Source organism: Peromyscus californicus, unplaced genomic scaffold, assembly GCF_007827085.1.
Source record: "Peromyscus californicus insignis strain IS unplaced genomic scaffold, ASM782708v3 Scaffold_14__1_contigs__length_90479793_seg_2, whole genome shotgun sequence".
NCBI lineage: Eukaryota > Metazoa > Chordata > Mammalia > Rodentia > Cricetidae > Peromyscus > Peromyscus californicus.
In genome coordinates, this window is record NW_026294436.1 from 75,745,947 (window position 1) to 75,768,513 (window position 22,567).

A 22,567-nucleotide genomic window follows, 5' to 3' on the forward strand; every position below is an offset into this window, starting at 1 on the left:
ATGACCCGAAAGTGAGCTGTGTAACAGTGAGCTTCTTCAGAAACCCTCTCAGCTCTTGCTCTCTCACCACCCAACAACCACGCCAGGTCTCCAACGAACTGGATGTCAGCACTTGTGCACTGGAACATACACAGCATGCATTCATGCTCCACATGCTTACAGCACAAAGCTCGGCGCCTGCACAAGCAACGGGCTTCCGAGGGAGGAAGGAGCCCACCCTTGGCACCCACCAGTTCTGCTCTCGCTTCCTTCTGCTGCCACACAAGGAAAACATCCACAAACAAGGCTGGAAGCAGAAGATCAAAGTTATCTAGAACGAAACCCACCAAATGCTTGGGTCCCTCCACAGCATCCATCCACTGACACTCCCACCATTCCCTGGACACCTCTACTGACAAGAAGCTCATAAGGTCTCAGATCTAACCCATCTCTGGTTAAGACACTAATCCTTGAAAGGTATTTCTAGCTGGGCACTGGTGGTGCACACATTTAATCCTAGCACTCAGGAGGCAGAGGCAGGCTGCCTGGTTTGAGGCCAGCCTGATCTACAGAGCAAAATCAAGGACAGCCAGGGCTACACAGAGAAATCCTGTCTCAGAAAAAAAAAAAAAAAAAAAAAAAAGGAGAAGAAAAAGAGGAGGAGGAGGAGGAGGAGGAGGAGGAGGAGGGAAGAGGAGGAAGGAAGGAGGAAGGGAGGAAGGGAAGGAGGGAGAGAGGGAAGAGAAAAGTTAAGAAAGAAAAGAAAACGGGTATTTCTAACCATGCATCCAATTCTCTCTTGCTCTCTGAAGCTGGAGCTTCTCTGGTTCTAGCCGCCTCCTGAGAGGAGGGGAGAAGAAGGGGAACAAGCAGCTCCACTCCTTACTGCCCCCCACAGTGAGGCCCCAGTACCCCGGATTTCCAGCATAGTCAACACTCCTCTTGCCCTCTAGGTTTAACAAGCATAACAGAGCTCCAGCCCTCAAATACCTGAAGTCTGCACATGATTTGATAGGTGAAAATGTCTGCTTTCTCCATCCGGTCTTCCTAAAATAGAACTCTGAAGGCCTTCACCAGCCTGGTCATCTCTGCAACGGAATGGGCGCCTGTTTATCTATGCTCTAAGAGCCCTGGTGCTTCAGTTCCTTCTGGCATAAAGGATCCTACAATCCCAACCAAGAACAGAAGATCACTTCCCACTGTCAGAACACTAAGCCAACAACAGCCACAGCAAGACTGTCCCCCTCCCCTGGGCAGACACTCATTGGAGAACGGTTCTAGGGAGCAGTCTCACGTTGGACCAGTAGGTGTCACTCTACGACATATTTTAAATTCTTTTCAATTCACTCATTCAACAACTGCACTGAGGGCCCAAGGTGTGCCAGGCATAATTCTAGGCACAAAGAACATAGTGAGAGATAAAACAGCACAACGCTGTTCTCATGAAGTCCACAGTGTAGACACTAATCAAATACCATTTCATTTGCTTTCTAGATAGAGGTTTAGGAAATTTATTTCCTAATGAAGTTCAATATAAAACTGAACTTGCTAAGTTAATAAACAACTCAAGATAATTCACAAATAGCAAACACTAACATCTAGAATCAGAGAAAACACTAGAATCGAAGAAACTGCTGTCCCAGATCAGCGCTGTCATACCCTGTGTGTTTTCTAGACCTGAATTTATTCAACACCTCTTTCCCAAACCCCAAGTTTCTAAAACCTGAGTTTAAGGTATGCCTTAGTACAACAGAAAGGAATTTACCTTGAAGAATCCAAATTTTAAAATCTGCCTGCTCATATTTTACAAGCAGAGATGATGTTACAAGCTAAGACTACCTGCAAAGCTGACTGATTCCCAGACACTGAGCTCCTTCTTGCCATTTAGAAAATGGCATCTGAGTGACACTGGCTAATGGAGACAGACAGCAATGGACGGTGCCTCAGCTGAAGAAGCAAGGTTCCTCCACTGCTAGCGTCTGCCTGTTTTCATCTGTGGAACTCCCAGCTATCACCAGAACTGAGTGTGACTTGAGGCTCACAGCACAGCAATGACCAGTCACAGAGTCATAAGACACAAGTCCAAGAGGTGCTGAGGCAGCACGTGCAGATGGCATGTCTGCCCCAAAATCACGGGACCTGAATCTGCTCTACTCTCAAACAGAACGTTCTCCGTAATGCAAGGCTACAGAAACAGTCACAGACTATCGCAGACTCTGAAACGACACAGAAGTCCTACTGTAGACTTCTTTAAGCTCAAACTCAGTTGTCCTGGTTTATCTGAGACAACGATCATCGAAGTTCCGACCGGATGCTCTTTCTGGAACTGTGAGCACTTGCCCAAGCTTCTCAAGCTGCACTGCAGATGGCTCAAGTGCAGCATGGACTCCTAAGAACGCTTCCCAAGACAAGCGGCATTTGATGAACCAAAACGAACAACACCAAGGTGTTTGGGAACAATGCCAAGTGGTCACAAAGTCAAAGACTCATTTATGTCAACATTAAGTGGCATTTTCTTTAATGTTATAATGGCAGAACAATCTAGTATTTCCAAGGCATGCAAATTGACAGGCTCAGTGTTGATAAACATTTGGCATGATTGACATGTCACCAAACTTTGTGTGTATGCATGTGTGCCTGTGTGTGGTGTGTGTGTGTGTGTGTGTGTGTGTGTGTGTGTGTGTGTGTGTGTGTGTGTGTGTGTGTTTGGTGTAGAAGGGGCTCAATGTTCTGAGAAAGCCGTTTTTTGGAGTCAACTAAGTTCAAGGTTTTCGATCAACAGTCCTCCAAGTTGGCCATGGGACTTCCAGGCAAGTTACTCTATGTTTTTGTATTACTTTCCCATCAAGATGCAGATAATGGGGTTGTAAGAGGGATTCCATAAACCACTTCATATAAATGTGGGGTGGGCACACAGTAGGTGCTCATAAATGACAGCTACCAGGAATTCCATCTTTCTTCCTGACCACTAAAATGACTGTACTGACCAATGCTTCACCGCTGCACGTTCACAAAGTGCATCATCATCCTACAGCCACACTTTGGAAAATTAAAACCCCGCACTCAACTGAACGCCCACAAACACACCCCTTCTCCTCAGCACAGTGTATTCTGCATGACCTTAAGAGAATGGCTGAGGTAAAAGCTTCCCCGCTGCTCTGTTATTTGAAAGTGCGGATGCACTTGAGTCATTTCCTCTTTTGTTTCATATCCTTAAGATCCAAAGCTTCAAAGACAGAATGCCAGCATGCAGTCCATTTATGACTGAACTCTTGAAGAGACACTGAAGAATTACCTTGTCAATCACCCCAAGGACTCTGAAGGCCTTCAGCTCCTCGGCAGGGCTCCTTAGGTTCCAAGGGGGCCTTGAACTTAGTGATCCTGGAGGCTAATGGAAGATATCAAAGATTACACATCAATCAGGGAGGTACTTGAAGGAAGACTGCCTACTGCAGCAAACGTCAGGCCAAAGAAACTAAATTTATCATAAATCAGAGAGGGGAAGATGAAAGGAGGAAGCTACTGTTGTCTGTAATGCAAAATAAAAAAATCAAAATAAAAATCTAAAAGGAAAAGCAAGACAAAAGCACAAGTAAATAAGTCATAGCACTGAAAACAGGTTTTAAAAAAGAAAAATTAATGAGCTGATGCTGGTTCAGAGCTATCATGAAAATGTCTAACAATCAAGTAAGTGGGCCAGAGTCAGCGACAACCTTGTGTTTACCCCAGCAGACCAAAAATAATTCAGCAGAGGGAAACAAAGAAAAAAATAATAATTAACAGATTCACTTGGAACGGAAGGGCATAAGGCATTCTCTTACCTTGAAACCATAGTCCTCTAGTGTTTCCTTACAGAACAAAGTAAGCACTTAGATCCTTAAAAACGGACCACGTGTTTTAAGAAGAATCAGCACATTCAAGTTCAGCCAGAAATCACCAAACAACAGTGAAAAAAAAAATGTCTCATCAATATACCCAGTAATTATTAGAACAAAGGTTGGGGATGGTTTACGAAAGAACGAACTTTTCTTCAAATATCTGAACATCTGTGATGTGGAAAACAGTCTATTAGCTACAAACAAGATAATGGACATGAGGGAGGGATGCAGGAGTGGCACAGTTAGAACAGTATTAACTTCTAAACTCCAGGTAGCGTTTCCCTGGCGGTAACTCAGAGCATCTCCAGCTGGCACTTATGTTCAGAAAGTACTTCTGTAATTATTCCTCACAGTACAACAGTGACACTTCGAAGGACATCAGGGGACATAAAGCCTTGTCACACAGGACAAAGGCCTTATCAACAAACTACATAAGAACAGAGAAGGAGGGCTGGAGAGATGGCTCAGAGGTTAAGAGTACTGACTGCTCTTCCAGAGGTCCTGAGTTCAATTCCCAGTAACCACATGGTGGCTCACAACCATCTATAATGAGATCTGGTGCCCTCTTCTGGCCTGCAGACATACAGAACATTGTATACATAATAAATAAATAAATCTTAAAAAAAAGAACAGAGAAGGGACAGCAAATACTCAAGCATGATGAGGGAATGACTGAGACGCCACTCTGGACGTTTATGTCCCTCTGCAGACCAACATGGCCAGACAGAGCTCCTAAGAAGAACTCCACCCTGGTCACCCTTTTTTTTTGGGGGGAGATGGAGGAAGCAGAGGGGAGCTAGCAAGAAGGCTGTCTGGGGGATGTGGCGCCGGTTATAATGAGACTGTCTAAAGAAGCCATTCTGACAGCCTTCAGCTTGTCTCCTTCTCTCCGGCTGTAGAGCAAAGGCTGAATCCAGAGCATCTGGAATGCTGATGCTGGAATATGGAAGGAAGTGTCTGGTGTGGTTTGGATTCTGTAGACAGGGGCTCATGTAGCCCAGGCTGGCCCTGAGTTTGCTTTGTAACCAAAGCTGATCTCAAACTCTGGATTTTCATGCCTCTACCTCCCACATGCTGGGATTACAGGTGTGTACTACATCTGGCTAAGGCTTCGTGTGTGTGTGTGTGTGTGTGTGTGTGTGTGTGTGTGTGTGTGTGTGTATGTGTGTGTGTGTGTATGTACATGTGTATGTACATGCATGTGGAGGTCAGAGGTCAACACTGGATGCCTTCTTCAGTCACTCTCTATCTTACAGTTGGAGGCGGATTCTCTCACTGAACCTGGAGCTCACTGAATGGCTACACTGGCTGGTCAGCAAGCTCCGTGGATCCTGACGCCTTGTCCTCACCTCTCCTGTGCTAGCATGCAATGCCATGCCGTTGGGGTCCAAAGTCCTCATGCTTTACCAACAGAGCCATCCTTAGCCCCGGCTTTTGTTCTAGAGATACTTTAACTTGAGAAAGTATCTCAATTGTACTAGATAATAATAACCTTTTTTAAATCCTATGATTTGGAGTTCTTAGCTGTTTCAACAAATGTTATTTGATATCCCATTTCATTAGGAACTAGTGCAGATATAAGAAACTAGATGACTCTTTAAAAGCTTAAAATCTAAAGAGGGTGTTTATGCATACAAATGTATATCATGATATTAGTGTTACACGTAGTAACTATTGTGAAGAGTCTCTTCTACATGGTTTACATTGTATTACTTCATCTTTATCTCCCATCCCCACTTGGAATGTGGTGCTCACAGGAAAAGTTGCTCTAATAATACCCATTTTACTCTACATAAAGGGAAGCAGAAAGGTGAATTGCTTCCATCCAAAGAGAGACAGTGGGATCCTAGACAGACCTCAGGCCCCTGCCCTGCTGCTGGCAATTCTACTATACAGCACACAGATAAGCACACATGCACACACACACACACACACACACACACACACACACACACACACACACACACACCCTGCTGCATTACCAAGAGAAAGGAAGACCTGTCTGTAATTTCAGCAAAAGAGATTATCAGGGAAAGTAGTATCTTACCCATTACATTTGGCGTTTAATACACCAAAGGCCCAACATGGCACCCTCTCTTCTGTTCACACTTCTCAGTCACTGTTCACTGATCTCTTAGTTTCCAAAGAACGCAGTTGACTTCACGTATTATAACAGCAAAGCCCGAACCACAGAAATCTCTACTGCCCCACTCCATGCATGGTAACAGAATAACAATGCTAGGGTTTTTACTGTGGGTGCCACTCAATGCCCTTATGTTGATGGCTCAGTCCCAGCTCAGCAGTATTCAGAAGTGAGTCCTCTGGGAGGTGACTGGGTCTCGAGGGCTCTGACGTCATAAATGAATCCACTTATGGGCTTGTAGCTTTAAAAGGGTGCTGTGTTAATGGGATCTAGGAAGTGGACCTAAGTGGAGAAAGGTGGGTCACTGGAGACTTGCCTCCCACACCTCTGTCTACCACAGACCCTTGATCATGACGAGGCTTTGCCATAGGCCAGCAACAACAGAGCCAAGTGACCACAGACTAAAACCTCCAGAACCATGAGCCAAAATAAACCCTTCCATCCTTTTCCAGCAATTAAAAACCTAATGAAGACACTACAAATCAGTAAGAGGCATGGAGGGTCTGCTTGAGTGAGGGAAGAATTCCAGGTGGAGGACAGGCAAACAAAAGTCCATACTTAGCATCAGTTTCCACAGCACTGGAACACCAAGAAGAAACATGTGCACAGTCCTCTTCCTAGTGGGGAGAGCAGGTGTTCGGTGCATGAGAGAAGCCGTAAGACAGAGCTGGGTGCTGATGGCAACAGCAAAGGCAACAGACACAAAACCTGTCCTTACTCTTTAAACCACTTTGCAAGCTTAGGGCCAGAGACAGAGCACACAAGGATTACCAAATAAGGTATCACTTAAAAACCTTGTATGGCTGGCTTCTGTGGGAGCGAGAGCCAGTTTTCTTTGAGGGTGTGGCCCCTGGTAGGTCTCCCATGCCCTATTACTGCCCATGCCCATGAGTACATGGGCAGTACACTTGGACTTGGTGGGTCATAAAGGAGGACACAAAATTGGAAGGGAGAGGGAAGGAAAGTGGGGAGTGGATCTGGGAGAAGTGAGGAATGAACATTATCAAAATATATTGTACAGACAAACAAAATACTCAAAAAATAAACATATTATTCTTTAAAATCTTTTATTTCTTCTATGTGATAGCATTTAAATTATGTATAACTCCACAGATCTGTTCCTGTCTTCAGACAGCAAAGGGAAACATAAATCTACGGAATTTTAAAACTAGAAAGAGGCTGCAGAGACCAAATCCACACCTCAGGTTCTTTCCTCTCTCTAACAGAGGAAACTGGGAAGCAACACAGCCAAGCTATCTATGATGGCAAAAGCTAGTAACAGAAGAGAGGAGTAACCTGTAATTGTACCCAGGGGAGGGAGTGCAGGCCTGTAATTGTACCACTCAGGATGCTGATGCAGGAGGATTGCCACGAAGGTGGCCCTGTCCCACAATGAATGAAATAATAACTCTATTACCTGTAGAGAGCCGTGCACAGCCGCGCCTCAAAGATGGCGCCGGCATCCAGCTTCCGCCTTCCCGATGGCAGGTGTTCTCTGGGATAAACAACTCCTTATTTGGCTAAGGCTAGGATCTGGCTTGCTTCCGAGCACCTGGACCTAATCTGGCTTGCTTGCGTATGTCTGACCCTATCGGCATTGTCCACGTGGAACTACAGGGTTGGTTGCCCAGTGGCTATAAAGGGCGTGGGCTGGCTTTCCCCGGAGTCAGAAGATGGCTTTCCCTGGGGTCAGAAGATTGTTCAAGGTTCCTGAATAAACTGCTTGGAGAAGAGCCTGGTGTTGCGTCTTCCTTGCTGGTCGAGGCGGACGCGACAAGTGGTGGCCCATAGGGGGAACCTTTAAGGCTCAGAACTCTTCGCAGTCAGGGCAGTGCACTGGTAAGTCCCCAGGTAAGGTGGGGACCCGAGACAATAGCGGGAAAATTAAGTAGAGCCGCGACAAAAGCGGACGGGAAAGTTAGAGTGGAACCGAGACAAAAGCGGATGGGAAAATTAAAGAAAGTGAAAGCAGGTGAAGGCAAAAGTGCTGCTAGTATCATGGGCGCAACTTCTTCGCACCCAATTTTTCTGGCTCTTAACAAACTGCTCCTTTCAAAGAAATTAGAGATTAAGAAGAGTACTTTAGAAAGATTTCTAGAGGAATGTGATGTCGTGGCACCCTGGTTTGCAGTTTCCGGAAGCCTCACGGTAGCTTCCTGGGAAAAGTTGGGCCGTGATCTAGACTTTGCTGCAGAACAAGGGATGCTTAAACATGGGGTTAGACCAGTTTGGAAATTAGTGAGAGGGTGTCTCGAAGACCAGCGCTTCAGCGATGCGGTAGAGAATGGGCAGGCAGCCTTAGAAATGTTGCAGGAGGAAAGATCAGAAAAGGCCATGTCTGCTAAAGCAGCGTCTACCAGAAGTAAAACAAAAAAGGGGGAAGAAAAAACAAGGTTATATCCTGACCTTTCGGACCTAGAGCGTTCCGAGTCCCCTATCTCTTCCCCTGATTCTGATGATGTAGAGTCATCATGTGACACCTTGCAGAGCGTGAGAATAAGAAAGAAAAGGGGTAGAAATAAAGGAGAAAGAGAAAGAATTAAAGGATGCGAGTCTGAGTGTGGAGCCGCTCCCTCAGCTCCTCCACCATATCTGGAATCTGCCTCCATGTCTAGAGTTGTCTCTATGGGGAATTCTTTTAACCCGGAGGTTTGGAGACAGGTTAGAACTGAAATGCAGCTAGCTTGCCCAGTGTTTCTCAATGCCCAGACTCAACAGAGATACCATGAACCTTTGGATTTTAAGGTCATCAAGTCTCTAGCGGAATCTGTCCGGACTTATGGCATCACAGCCTCATATACTGTTGCTCAAGTGGAGGCTCTGCACAGATTTTGCCTGACTCCATCCAATTGGATGAATCTTACTTGAGCATGTCTCAGCGCAGGGCAGTATTTAGACTAGAAGGCACTTTTGATAGAATTTGCCAGTGAACAAGCTGCAATTAACAGGGCTGCAGGTGGAGGTCAAGCAGCTTGGGATGTAGACATGCTGCTGAGACAAGGCCGATTTGCCAATCAACAAAATGGATATCCACAGCAGGTTTATGACCAGATAAATCAACTAGCAACAAGGGCATGGAAGTCCCTACCTAATAAAGGGGAAGTGAGCGGCAACCTTACTAAGATCCTTCAGGGACCTATGGAATCTTTTTCAGATTTTGTGGTCCGCATGGTCGAGGCTGCAGGCAGAATCTTTGGGGACCCAGATGCCGCGATGCCGCTTATAAAGCAGCTAGTTTATGAACAATGTACCAAAGAATGCAGGGCTGCGATCACCCCTTATAAGAACAAAGGTCTAGAAGTATGGATGAAAGTGTGCAGAGAATTAGGGGGACCTCTAACTAATGCAGGCCTTGCGGCTGCAGTTATGCAACTTAGTAACAAGAAAGAAGGGAAAACTGGGGCAGGTTTTCGGTGTGGAAAAATGGGTCATCTCAAACGTAGCTGCCCTCAAGGAGAAGGTAACCAAGGAATAGGGAGGAGCCAACGCCCTACACAGCCTGGACTTTGTCCTAGGTGTAAAAAGGGGAAGCATTGGGCGAATGAGTGTAGGTCAGTCAAGGACATAAATGGTCAGCCTATAACAACAGGCAATCTTTCAAAAAACGGACAGCGGGGCCCTCGGCCTCAGGGCCCGCAAATATATGGGGCAGTGGGAACCTGGAGCAGTGGCCAACCCTCCGTCATCCAAGGAACCGCGGAGAGCCACTACAGGCTCAGCAGGGTTGGACCTCCGTGCCACCACCAGACTCGTACTGACTCCGAAGATGGGAGTACAATTAGTGGAGTCTGATTTTAAAGGCCCTTTGAAGCCGGGCACGGTGGGTTTATTGATAGGAAGATCCTCCACCACCATAAGAGGTCTTAAAGTACACCCAGGAGTGATTGATCCTGATTATAATGGGATCGTGAAAATTATGGTTGAGTCTCCAAAAGGAATTACTGCCATTTCACCACGTGATAGGATTGCACAACTAGTTTTATTACCCAGTTTACATGAGTCCTAACCAGCCGCTGATCGAAACAGGAAATAAAGGCTTCGGATCCACGGGGACAGATTTAACTTTTCTGTCCCTTGATTTAGATCAAAGACCCACCTTGCAATTAACTATTAATGGTACCAAGATAACGGGACTCCTGGACACTGGTGCAGATTGGAGCATCATTGCCCGTAAAGACTGGCCCCGTGGGTGGCCAGTGCAAGTCTCCTCTCAAACTCTACAAGGGCTAGGATATACCAATTCACCAGATATTAGTACAGGACAATTACAGTGGCAGGGTGAAGGGGGCCATTCGGGTGTTATGCAACCCTACGTCCTCAAGTTTCCAGTGTCCCTTTGGGGAAGGGATCTTATGCAATCTATGGGATTCAAATTGAGTAACAAATATTCTAAGGAGTCTCAGGAAATTATGATGAAGATGGGCTGTCATCCTAGGTTTGGTTTGGGGAAGTTTCTCCAAGGCAGAAAAGATCCAGTTCAGGCACAGAGTAGACCACCTAGGCAGGGATTGGGTTTTTCATAGGGGCCACTGAGGAAGGAATTCCCATTTCCTGGAAAACAGAGGACCCGGTATGGGTACCTCAGTGGCTACTTTCCTCTGAAAAGTTATCAGCGGCAGAAGAGCTAGTAAAAGAACAGCTTGAGGCTGGACATATACGACCCTCTGTGTCCCCTTGGAATACACCTATATTTGTCATTAGAAAAAAATCTGGAAAGTGGCGATTGTTACATGACCTTAGGGCTATTAATAATCAGATGCAGGTCATGGGTCCAGTGCAGCGAAGGCTGCCGCTTCTATCGGCTCTGCCAGCCTCCTGGCATATTATTGCCATGGATATAAAGGATTGTTTCTTTTCCATTCCCTTATTTCAAGATGATAGTGCCAGATTCGCCTTTACTCTCCCTTCCATCAATCATGAGGAACCTGATAAGAGATATGAGTGGGTGGTCTTGCCTCAAGGCATGGCTAACAGCCCCACCATGTGTCAGATCTATGTGGCTGCAGCTCTGGCGCCCATGCGGCAGCGTTTTCCCATAGTAAGATGTGTCCATTACATGGATGATATCCTCCTTGCCGCAAAAGATGAAGGAATATTAGAGGAAGCTTATTCCTGCTTGGATGAAGCATTAAGAAAGAAAGGTCTTTGCATTACCCCAGAAAAGGTTCAGAAGAATGGGATCGCTCATTATTTAGGCTCTAATATAATAACCTTTAATCAGGTTGTCCCACAAAAGGTAGAGCTGAGGAAGGATCATCTTCGTACTCTTAATGATTTCCAAAAGTTATTGGGAGACATAAATTGGGTCCGAGGGAGTTTGCACATGTCCAACTATGATTTGAAGCCTCTTTTTGATATCTTAAATGGAGATCCGGCCTTGGATTCACCAAGAGTATTAACTCAAGAGGCTAGGGATGCATTGCAAAAGGTAGAAGATAGACTACAAAAGGCGTTCCTTACGAGAGTACAGAGTCCACACAAGATTAGCTTATGCATATTGCCTACCCTTTTACAGCCTACAGGGATTTTATGGCAAGATGGACCTCTGTTGTGGATTCACCCAAAGTTGTCGCCTGCACAAACTATACAGCATTATCCCACTGCTGTGGCAGAGCTTGCCCAAGAAGGAATCTTATTATGTGTGCAACATTTTGGAGTGTCACCCAAAGAACTCATTATGTCATATGATAGCAATCAAATTAGAATATTAACTGCCACAATAGATGCATGGGCCATATCACGTTGTTCATTTTCAGGGTCCATTGATTGTCATTTCCCTAAACATCCCTTGTTAACCTTTTTCAAGGAACATCCGGTGGTGTTTCCCAAAGTGACTGCCGCTCAACCCACTGTGGGAGCAAGCATTATTTTTACAAATGGTTCTAAAACTGGTGCTGGAGCATATATGGTGGATAATGGGACACCGGTCATACATCAATTTTCCCCAGGGACACCGCAACAGGTGGAGCTGCAAATTGTTTTAGAAGTTTTTAGAGCTTGCCCTTTTCCTTTTAATTTGATATCAGATTCCTGCTACGTTGTTAATGCTTTGAAATATCTTGAATGTGCAGGACTGATTAAATCCTCTAGTTCTGTGAGCTCCTTATTTCAGCAATTACAAAGTTTGATTTGGCTACGTAAACATCCATTCTTCATTCAGCACATACGTGCTCATACAAGATTGCCTGGTCCTTTAGCTAAAGGCAATGACATAGTAGATCAGTGTACCTGACAAGTGTGGATGTTTATGGCTTCAGCTATACAGCGAGCCTCTGATTTTCATAAAGAATTCCATGTGAATGCACGCACGTTGCAGACTAAATTTTCCCTTTCCCATGCGGATGCGCGCCAAGTAGTCATGGATTGTCCTCAATGTGTTATTTTTCATCATCCCCCTAATTTGGGAATTAACCCCCGTGGTTTATGTCCCTTAAAAGTTTGACAAATGGATGCTACACATATCCCTGACTTTGGGCGCCTCAAATACGTGCATGTCTCTGTGGATACTTGTTCAGGGATTATACATGCCTCACCTATGACTGGGGAGAAAGCATTGAATGTCATTTCCCACTGTCTGGAAGCCTGGGCAGCATGGGGAAAACCTCAGCAATTAAAGACTGATAATGGGCCGGCGTACACAGGACAGAAATTTAATTCCTTCTGTCAGTGCATGGATGTGCAGTTAACACATGGTCTCCCTTATAATCCTCAAGGCCAAGGCATTGTGGAGCGTGCGCATCGGTCCCTTAAAGAAATTCTTCAAAAACAAAAAGGGGGAATAGACTGTGACCGAACCCCAAGAGAAAGACTCTCTCTGGCATTATTCACCTTAAATTTTTTGAATTTGGATGCCTCGGGAAGTTCATCAGCAGATAGGCATCATAATCCACACAGCCCTGTGAAGGGCATGGTGAAGTGGAAAGATATCCTCACGGGTAGCTGGCATGGCCCCGATCCCGTGCTGACATGGGCGGGAGGTTCTGTTTGTGTTTTCCCACAGGAACGGCTAGACCCTATCTGGGTACCTGAACAATTGGTGCGACAGGCCCCTCAGACGGAGAGACGTGATGACACCCCGGAAGCTGATGTGCCTGATCCCGATAGCCCTGATTCTGGCAAGCATACCAGCGGGAGCAGCTGAGGATCGACTCACGAGCAGAACCTGGTCGGTGGAGTTTGATAACCTGACCCAGATCCTGCGCAATGAGATCATTGTGGTCAACTCCACCCGTGTGCACCTGGCCTCCGCTGCGGAAATGATGTCTTGGCTGCGAAATTCTATCACCTTTTTAAAAGGAGTGGGCGGGATTAGGTGCCCTGGCAGGCCTACTGGTACTTGTCTCCCTGATGTGCCTGTGGTGCATTGTTCGTTTAAGGGTTTCTCAGCAGCGCAATGCAGCCATGATTATCCAAGCCTTTACAGCCATAGAGGCTGGACAGTCTCCCCAGGCCTGGCTGGCCGCATTAAAAGCTTGATCGCGCAGGATGCGAGGCTAGTGCACTGCACTTGGGTCTAGATGTATTGCAAAACCCAAGAAGAACAAGTCTAATCGCATGTGGGTTGATACCCTAATTCCCACCTCTGCAAAAAAGGGTATCGGACAGGTCAAGTGTTCTCTGGGTGGATGACACCTGGACTAACACCAGTACAATGTCCAAGTTGTATTTTGGCAGAGATTAGACCTCTGCTCTTGCCTGCTGCTTAAAACAATAAAGGGGGAACTGTAGAGAGCCGTGCACGGCCGCGCCTCAAAGATGGCGCCGGCATCTGGCTTCCGCCTTCCCGATGGCAGGTGTTCTCTGGGATAAACAACTCCTTATTTGGCTAAGGCTAGGATCTGGCTTGCTTCCGAGCACCTGGACCTAATCTGGCTTGCTTGCGTATGTCTGACCCTATCGGCATTGTCCACGTGGAACTACAGGGTTGGTTGCCCAGTGGCTATAAAGGGCGTGGGCTGGCTTTCCCCGGAGTCAGAAGATGGCTTTCCCCGGGGTCAGAAGATTGTTCAAGGTTCCTGAATAAACTGCTTGGAGAAGAGCCTGGTGTTGCGTCTTCCTTGCTGGTCGAGGCGGACGCGACAATTACCAACAGCGGCCCCAGCAGCACACTGCGTCGGAGGAGCAGGGTGACTCCCCAGTGCGTCTCTTATGTGCAAGGGCCACTCTAGGGACCAAGAAAGAATGGTTAGGCCATCTACACCAGGACTAAACACAGACAAGAGAGGCGGGACAAGGACTGATGACCCAACCCAGATGGCAAGATCACGCTGCTCGACTGGCCACAGCCTAGGCAGCTGGGACGCCGAGCGCCCTGCAGTGCTCTCCACAGCTGGTACCTGTAGTCAGCACACAGTTCAAACCTGGTTGCCATTTCTGTTCTCTAAAAGGCTAAGTGAAGACCGCCTGGCTGCTCCTTAGAGTTCTCTGTGGCGGTAAGTTGTCGGTTGATCTACCGACAACTTTTATTCGGTGTTCTCACTGTACAACCTCCACCCACCTGTAGGTGAGCATTCCTCAAACCACAGTGTTTATGCACATCGTTTGAGGACCCATCAAAGTGAAACATCAGATGCAGGAGGGCACCCAGGACTCTGTACTTCCCACAGCTCCCTGAAGGGGCTGCTGATGCTGGTTCACCAGCCCCACTCAGAACACCTGAGCAGCAGTCATTGGTGTTGGGGAAAAGAAGTAACAAAAGGAAAGAAACGTATCAAGAATGCAGACTCTGGCTGAGGCCAGCGGTGAGTACTTATAATCCCTACAGCAGGGAGGGCAGGAGACCAGCGGGGGTGATGCAGCAAGACCCTACCTCAAATAAAGAAATAAATATCCAATTGATCAATAAATAAATATCCAAACTCAGAACTTCAATATCCAGCACATGGAGTCCCTGAACACAAGCTCTTCTACAGAGTTCTCGCTTTACAAATATTTCCTGAGCAAATGGCGAGCTCAACCACTCTCCCTTAGGTGGCTGGTACACCCGGCATTCAGCCACTTGTTGCTGAGTCCCAAGCCTGCTGCCACCTCTCTCACTGAGTGTCAACATCTTCCAATGACACCTGGTGCGTCAGCCAACAGCATCAGCAAACACAGACGTGCCGCATCAATGCCGGTGTCACACGTGCTCAGAATCTGCAGGACCTCAGAACACTGTACATGGTGACATTCACTCACCCCAAGTAACTGCAGGATAAAATGGTATTTACATGTTTTATGTCCTCTATTTAGATAACTTATTGTCCCTTTTCTAAATTTAATTGATTTTAAATTTTCTTAGACAAAAATGCTATTTTAAATCTCTCATAATTTGGAAAAATAAAAATAAAAGCAGCCTGTCTCCCACAGTCAAGATTCTACCTCTATTATAAACCTACCTCTCCAATTTTCCTGGAGCCGTTCAAGTATGATGAATGAAGCAGAGCTGGGAAAGTTCTTACTGGCTTCTTTTCCAGCATTTGTTTGCAAAGGATATGACTACAAATAATGGGAAATTTAGGTTTCCTACATTTACCACCTAAGAGGTTCCAAAGCTCCAACGTTCAATAAAGCGAAGAAAAGGCCGGGGCAGAGGGAGCCACTGCCCCAGAGGGGGATGAAGAGCAGCGCTGTGCAAGCCCCCAGAGGATTCCTCTGGCTACTGAAACAGCTACAGAGAGATGTTTGCGTGGGGATTCACCAGAGAAGTCACGTCTGCTTTGCACAGCATCTAAGAAAAAGGGCCGAGTCACTCACACCTATCCTCATCTTGTTGACTGAAATTCAGACTCCAAGACAGTTCAAGGAAAGAGACAATGGCTCACCAAGCTAATCTCAAGAAAACAGCCAAGCCTGCTCGTGAGCAGTGTAGAGACAGGCCTCACAGAAAACACAAATGGAAAATGGAAAACAAACGTTTGCTATAAGAAAGACACCATGTCTACTCTCCTCCAGCTGCCTTCTTCCAGAAACAAACACAAATTCCCTGTCAGCTCAGAACCAGTGGTCACCCCCTCTAGCCTTGGGAGCAACCCTCCACTACTGTCAGCTCTGCACGGTCTCTCTAAGCTTGCTCTCCTGAGCTACAGAGCTGTGCTCAGTCATGCTGTAAGGTTTGCAAGAAGAGCAGCTATGTTGTGCTCTGTGTCTGGAGGGATGCTACACACCCAGTCTTAAAGGACATTTAGCAAATGAGCAGCCTCGTCAAATCAGCTTTCCTCTTTAGACCTCAGCTTAGTGTCACTACAAGTTATGCTTCAAGTGAGGTTCTGACTCACCTACAGAATGGCTGAATCTCCAATCAGGAGTTCCAAAGAGGCCTTGTGTTTATTTGCTATGACTCCAAGTATGTCATATGCTTGTTCCGAATGTCATAAACCACTACAGGCAGTATGGGCTAATAAAGTAAATCTTACAAAAAGAAATTGTGACTCCATGGAAAGCCGGTAGGATCCTGACCAGGGACGCACAGGAGGAGCAGAAGGCAGCATAGGTACCATTTAAAATGATACTGGGGGCATTCTTAAGACACTACAGCCATCCAGGATGGATTCAGTACAGCACGTATGTCATCTGATGTTTCCAACAGTGTTTCCAGAGCAAAATGGAGAAGGAAGACACTTGCTCTGTGGGGGACAGAAGCTCTGCGCTCGTAATTATCAACAGTCATAGTAACTGCCCAGCAAAGGAGCATGCTCACCCTCATTTTCCAGATTCAGAAATAGACACTAGGAAGTGTCTCTGCCAAACCATGTGCACAGCCAGTGGGATAGCTCAGTGGGAAAGCACCTTGTCACCAAGCCTACAACCTGAACCTAATCCCTTGGACCAACACCGGGAAAACTTACTCCCACTCTATGGGTGCACACACGTGTGTGTACACACACACACACACTAGCACACTAAAAATTGCAACTTTTAAAGAATTTTGTTGTCTCTTTCATGGCTTCAAGTCACAGAATATACCGAGACTACCTGCCTCTTGGATCAATTAAGGAAATAAACTAAACACTTTCTCCCATTTTCAGAAAACCTTAGTAAGAATTTAAAACAAAAAAAGCTACTTCCAGAAACTGGCCAAACCCAAGTAGACCTGACATCAAAGCAATAAACAAGAATGTTTCTAAAACTTATGCCATGCAAACAGGATTGAGGTAGTCCCAAATAGCTTACAACATCCCTACATCATTGTGCCTCAGCAGCTACAGGCGGTCTCCAGCAAATCCTTATAGGATTTTCCCCAGAACAGTTTCAACATGACTGATAAAGCTGCACAGGCGTGCACAAGAACTGTGGCCTCAGAAGCCAGGATGCACAGAAACTATGGCCTCAGAAGCCAGGATGCACAGGAACTATGGCCTCAGAAGCCAGGATGTACAGGAACTGTGGCCTCAGAAGCCGGGATGCACAGAAACTGGCTTCAGAAGCTAGGAATGCACAGGAACTGTGGCTTCCAACGCTCAAGAGCAGGGCCGTGGATAATAAGCCATGGCATCTTACAGATGGTGAGATTAGGACGGTTTTTATCGGCACTGTCAGTCTCACATGGAATCACCCAGGAGACACACTGCTGGGCATGTCTGTAGGATGTTCCCAGAGAAGATTAACTGAGGAGGAAAGGCCCTCCCTGAAGTGGGCAGCAACACACCATGGGCTCAGGTCCAGAACAGAATAAAAAGCGGAAAAGAAGCAAGGTCACAGAGGCCACACTCACCCCTGTGCTTCCTGCTCCACTTAGAAATGAGAAAGCTCTGAGCTGCTCCTGCCTCCACACCTCCCTGCCATGACCACCTAGAAAGCTGCTCACACCATGAGCCAGAATCAATCTTCCTTCCTTAAACTCATGTCCTTATCCACCCAGGGCAGAGACAAGGTGTGGGAGGCTGTGGGGGAGAAGCAGGCCCTCTTACTCCCCTCTTGTGGCTTCCCTTCTGACAACAACTTAAGAAAATTACAGCCAGGCGGTGGTGGCCCACGCTTTTAATCCCACCACTCAGGAGGCAGAGTCAGGCGGATCTCTGTGAGTTCAAGGCCAGCCTGGTCTACAGACCAAGATCCAGGACAGGCTCCAAAACTACACAGAGAAACCCTGTTTTGAAACCACCCACCCCCTCCCTCCAAAGAAGAAAGAAAATTACAGAAAAATTCTGAAGACCAAAATTCTCAAATATTCTAGTTATAAATAAAGCTGAAAGCAAGAAAGGAAGGGAAGGAGGGAAGGAGGAAGGGAGGGAAGGAGGGAGGGAGGGAAGGAGGGAGGGAGGGAGGGAGGGAGGGAGGAAGGGAGGGAGGGAGGGCAGGCTAAGGACATAAAAAGAAGGCCCCCAGCATACCTGCAGTCCAGAGTCTAGTTGAGGCGTGGCCCTGAGGCTGGAGATACTCTCCGCACGCATGAGGTACTCTGCTGTCCTTCTCTTCACAGCCTCCCGGCGCGTGGGGCTCGACTCTCCTGAGAGGACAAAGCAGATGTCTGGCCTTGTGAGAGGGAACCAGGCATTTGTCTGACCCATACAGCAATGTATTTCTTTTTACCCAGTCTACTGCTTCTTCACATCTGTAACTGTGCAGTCAAACTTGGAAATCATTTCAACCTGACCCCTCCAGGCCTCCTTTGCCCAAGCTGACCGGCTGCTATCTGAGTGTACACAGAAACTCAGCATGTTAGGGAGAGGCAGGGATATATGAAACTGTGTAAAGTGCGGAGGGTGAGGTGAGCCCCAGCTCAGGTAGTAATGAATTTCTGACTCAAAACTAGGAGCAGACATAGTGCCTGTTCAGTGAGCAGTGACATGGGACTGACAGACTGCAGGATGCACCAACATCCAACCCGAGAATAAAACCACTTCGGGTAATTCCGAATTAAAATTACACTCGCTGAGTTGTGTAAACTTCATGGTTGTTTCATTAGCAACCAGTTGTCACTCATCTTACACAGGAAAGCAGGAACATGCCTGAGATCCTGACACTATAGGGTTAGGTCATTTAATAAATCTGGGTCTGTTTCCTAAAAACAACCTCCAGATTCCCAAGACTTCAAGAGAGCTTTTTTTTGAGTGTTGGGCTCCTTCCTCTCCAGAGTGGGATGATGTGTGGGACTAAGAAGCACCATTTCAATCAAAGATGGATAAGTGAGACCTAACAGTCCCCCAAAGACCATGTGTGGCTTTGTGTGTGTGTGTGTGTGTGTGTGCGTGTGTGCGTGTGTGTCTGTGTGTGTGTGCGTGTGTGTCTGTGTGTGTGTGCGTATGTGTGTGCGTGCGTGTGTGCGTGCGTGCGTGTGTGTGTGCGTGTGTGTGTGTGCGTGCACGTGTGCGTGTGTGTGCGCGTGCGTGCGCTGCGTGCGTGCGTGTGTGTGCATGCGCGTGTGTGTGCGTGCGTGCGTACGTGTGCATGTGCGTGTGTGCGTGTGTGTGCACGTGCGTGCGTGTGTGCGTGCGTGCGTGCGTGCGTGTGTGTGTGTGTGTGTGTGTGTGTGCAGTGCTGACTATTTAGGACTGATCTCCCTCTCTCAGCAGTCATCTAGGGTGGGGACTTCCCTCATCCACTCTGGAATGGCAACTGGCGCTGTCACTGTGCAGGTCTTGTTAGATGACCACATTGTGAGGTTTCAGAGGTGCCGCTCCCCGTCGTATACAAAGACACTATCTCACAGTAGAATTCCTGGTCCTCCGGCTGAATCTTTGTGCCCCCTCTTCTAAAATGTTCCTTGAGCACCAGGTGCACACACCACCACCACCACCACCACCTCCACCACCACCACCACCACCACCACCACACCATACCACACCATACACATCCCATATACACCAAAATTTAAAAAAAAAAAATCACATAATAACTGTCGCATGCTTTAGAGATGGTATCGCACACTAACGATGCTGCTCTCCAGTTCTGTGTCCAAGGCCGTGGCTGGGTTCACAGTTTGGGACTGTGATGACCACCACCCACTTGCTCTTCACATTCTAGCTAATAATATTCAGCAAGCTCCAACTTAAACCTCTGTTTGGCATTTTGGTCCACCTGGGCTCCACCCCATTTGTTAAGCTACAAACTTGGCTCTATTCACAGTATTAAGCTTGTCTCACACACTCACTTGAAATTCACACTGAGTTATGGAATGCACAGCTATATACAGTTCCGATCACATTTTGTTATTGAATCACTAGGTTTTTTGTTTTTTTTTTTAAACTTGTGGCTTTTCTGCCACCTTCTAGGCAGTCTCCATAGTAACAGAGAAACAAGGACTGGAAGCCAGTGCTGAGACCGACGGACCCCTGCTGCTGATGGTGGGCCAACTCCATGGAAACTACAAGCATGGGAGAAATGCTGGGAGGGCTTCAGAATGTGCCTTCCACAAACAGATCCTGTGATTCCTCCACTCGGCCCCTTCAAAGGCCACGGTGACTGACAGACAGCAGCCACAGATGAAGACCAGCCCCCGCAGACAGCTGCCACCCAATGCCTATGGGCTGGACCAGAACACAAAGACAAAGCTGCAGCTCTCCAGCACAGCTCCAAGTCATCAGTGGTTCACAACGTGGCTTCAGACAGATCTTAACTGAGTAAAAAATAATGGCTCAGATGGAGCAAGAATTTTCACTGGGCTGTGGCATTCAAAGAAGGACTCCCACTATCCAAGACTGACGGTTAACCCTAGCTGTCAAACTGACTGGGTTGACTTTTTAAATACCCAGAAAACTGATAAGCAGATTTCTGGATATCTGTGAAGGTGTTTCCAGAAATGACTGACATGTGGGGCAGGGAGCTGAGGTGGGGAGAGCCACCCTGAATAGGCTTGGGGGGTAGGGAATTGAAAGCAGAAGGGAGCTTGCTTGCACAGCTCTGTCCTTCCTAAGCAGGGGCGTTCTCACTTACCTGCCCATGAACACCAGCCTCTAGATCCTCCTGCCTCAAGATGGACTCCCAGCAACTTGCTCAGGAGCTTCTAGGCAGTCACTGGTCCCTCTTGTCCCAAGCATCCAGCTTACTGAGCAGCTGCTGGTTTCCCAGGCTCTCCAGCCTGAAGCCAGCCATTGTGTCTACTCAGACTCTGATGGCATAAGCCAGTTAACAAAACCCCTCTCACAGTCATATAAACAGCCTGTTGAATTTAGAGGGCTTCTGGGGGACCATAACAATGCAATCACTGTCCAGTCAAAAAGTTCTAGTGTTGCATAAAAGTGGAGGTAAATATAAAAGGAAAAATTGAAAATTGCATTTCTCTGGACATCAACTCTGATGTTTTACATAAGACACGTTCTCTGTATGCTAAACTATAGGAATACGAAATTATGCAAGAAGCCATGATCACTGGGCCCATCACTGAACCACCCTCTACTTACAAGTTATTTCTTCTCCTTTATAACTAAAAACAAAAGCTCAGGATGAGAAACGTTTTTCTCAGTTACAGAGGTAATGTCAGGTTCTACACCTAAGCCAATCCTGCTCCAATTTGGGGGTGAGGTATGTTCCAAAGGCCGAAGTGCTGGAGCTTGGCCACAGCTACTGGGTGCAGCCACTGAGGGATGGCTCGCTCCTGGGTACAGCCACTGAGGGATGCTCGCTCCTGCAGTTCTGACCTCACCAGTGTCCAGACCCACAGTCATCATGTGACTGCACTGTTCAGGGTGACAGAAACTTTCAGAAATAGGGGCTAAGTGAAGAAAGCAGGTCACTGGTGTTCTTGGGGCTCTTCCTGTCCCAGGTCCCTCTCTGCCCTAGCTGATGTGAGGTGAGCAGCTCCACCAGTGCTCCCGAGTCATCTTCCTTCCAGCCTCAGGCACAAAGCAATGGGTCCAGCTGACCTTGACTATAACCTCTGAAACTCTGAGCCAAGCTGTCCCTCTATAGTATGTGGCACAGGTGGGAAAGGAAGAGACCTTGAAATTGATTGTCCAGTTTGAGTAGAACAAGAAGAAGAAAAAACAAGGCATGGACAAGCACAGTAAGTGGTCAACAAAGAAGGAGAGAAACACCATGAGAAGGTGCACAGGAGCAGAGGGTGGAGTCCGAGGATGCCCAGGTAACAGACAAATGCAGGGAACACGGAGCGCACAGCTACATCCTCACTGTGAAAGGACACCGGAGGAATATGAAACAACCTAGTTCAAAAGCTACAATATTCAACAAAAAAAAGGGAAAGAAAGAAAATCTACATTTTGATGTAACTCTGGAAAGAAAAAAATGTCATAACCATATCAATATGAGAAAAATGGTTCCCTGCAGGAGAGAAAACATCTTTCACACATCTTGGTTACCCCAGAATTTACTTGGAAATCAAGGAGTCTTTTCTCACTTATCTACCAAAGAGCAAAGGGCATGTTCTAAGTCAGGCAGGGAATAAAACCCAGTTTTAGAACCCGCATCACAAGCAGCTCTTCCTCGACACTCTCCTTTATCCACCCTCGCCGCTGGACGCAGAACTGGATGGCTAGGCCTTCTCAGAAGACAGGTGTCTGTAGTGTATGCCTCACCAGCAGTTTCCAGAGCCTGCAGGGGTGTTTTAGCCAGATTTTCACCATATGCACAGAACTCAATCCCCACACTAGACAATCCTGAGCATACCCTACAGTTGAGTTCCCCTTCTCTG

At 47.0% G+C, this 22,567-nt stretch overlaps 1 protein-coding gene across 4 annotated transcripts in view; it reads right to left on the reverse strand.

Moving 5' to 3' along the window:
* Rps6kc1 (ribosomal protein S6 kinase C1) overlaps positions 1-22,567 on the reverse strand; it is a 156,527-nt gene that overhangs the window by 68,572 nt on the left and 65,388 nt on the right. For 2 of the 4 annotated variants that reach the window (XM_052737991.1, XM_052737990.1), the window contains 2 exons: positions 18,312-18,427; positions 3,275-3,367 (listed from right to left, as the gene is read on the reverse strand). In XM_052737991.1, the coding sequence (XP_052593951.1) occupies positions 3,275-3,367; positions 18,312-18,427 (209 nt within the window). Of the gene's footprint in view, positions 1-969; positions 1,068-3,274; positions 3,368-18,311; positions 18,428-22,567 lie in introns of those variants that run through there. The other 2 variants (XM_052737993.1, XM_052737992.1) reach the window with 2 other exon arrangements.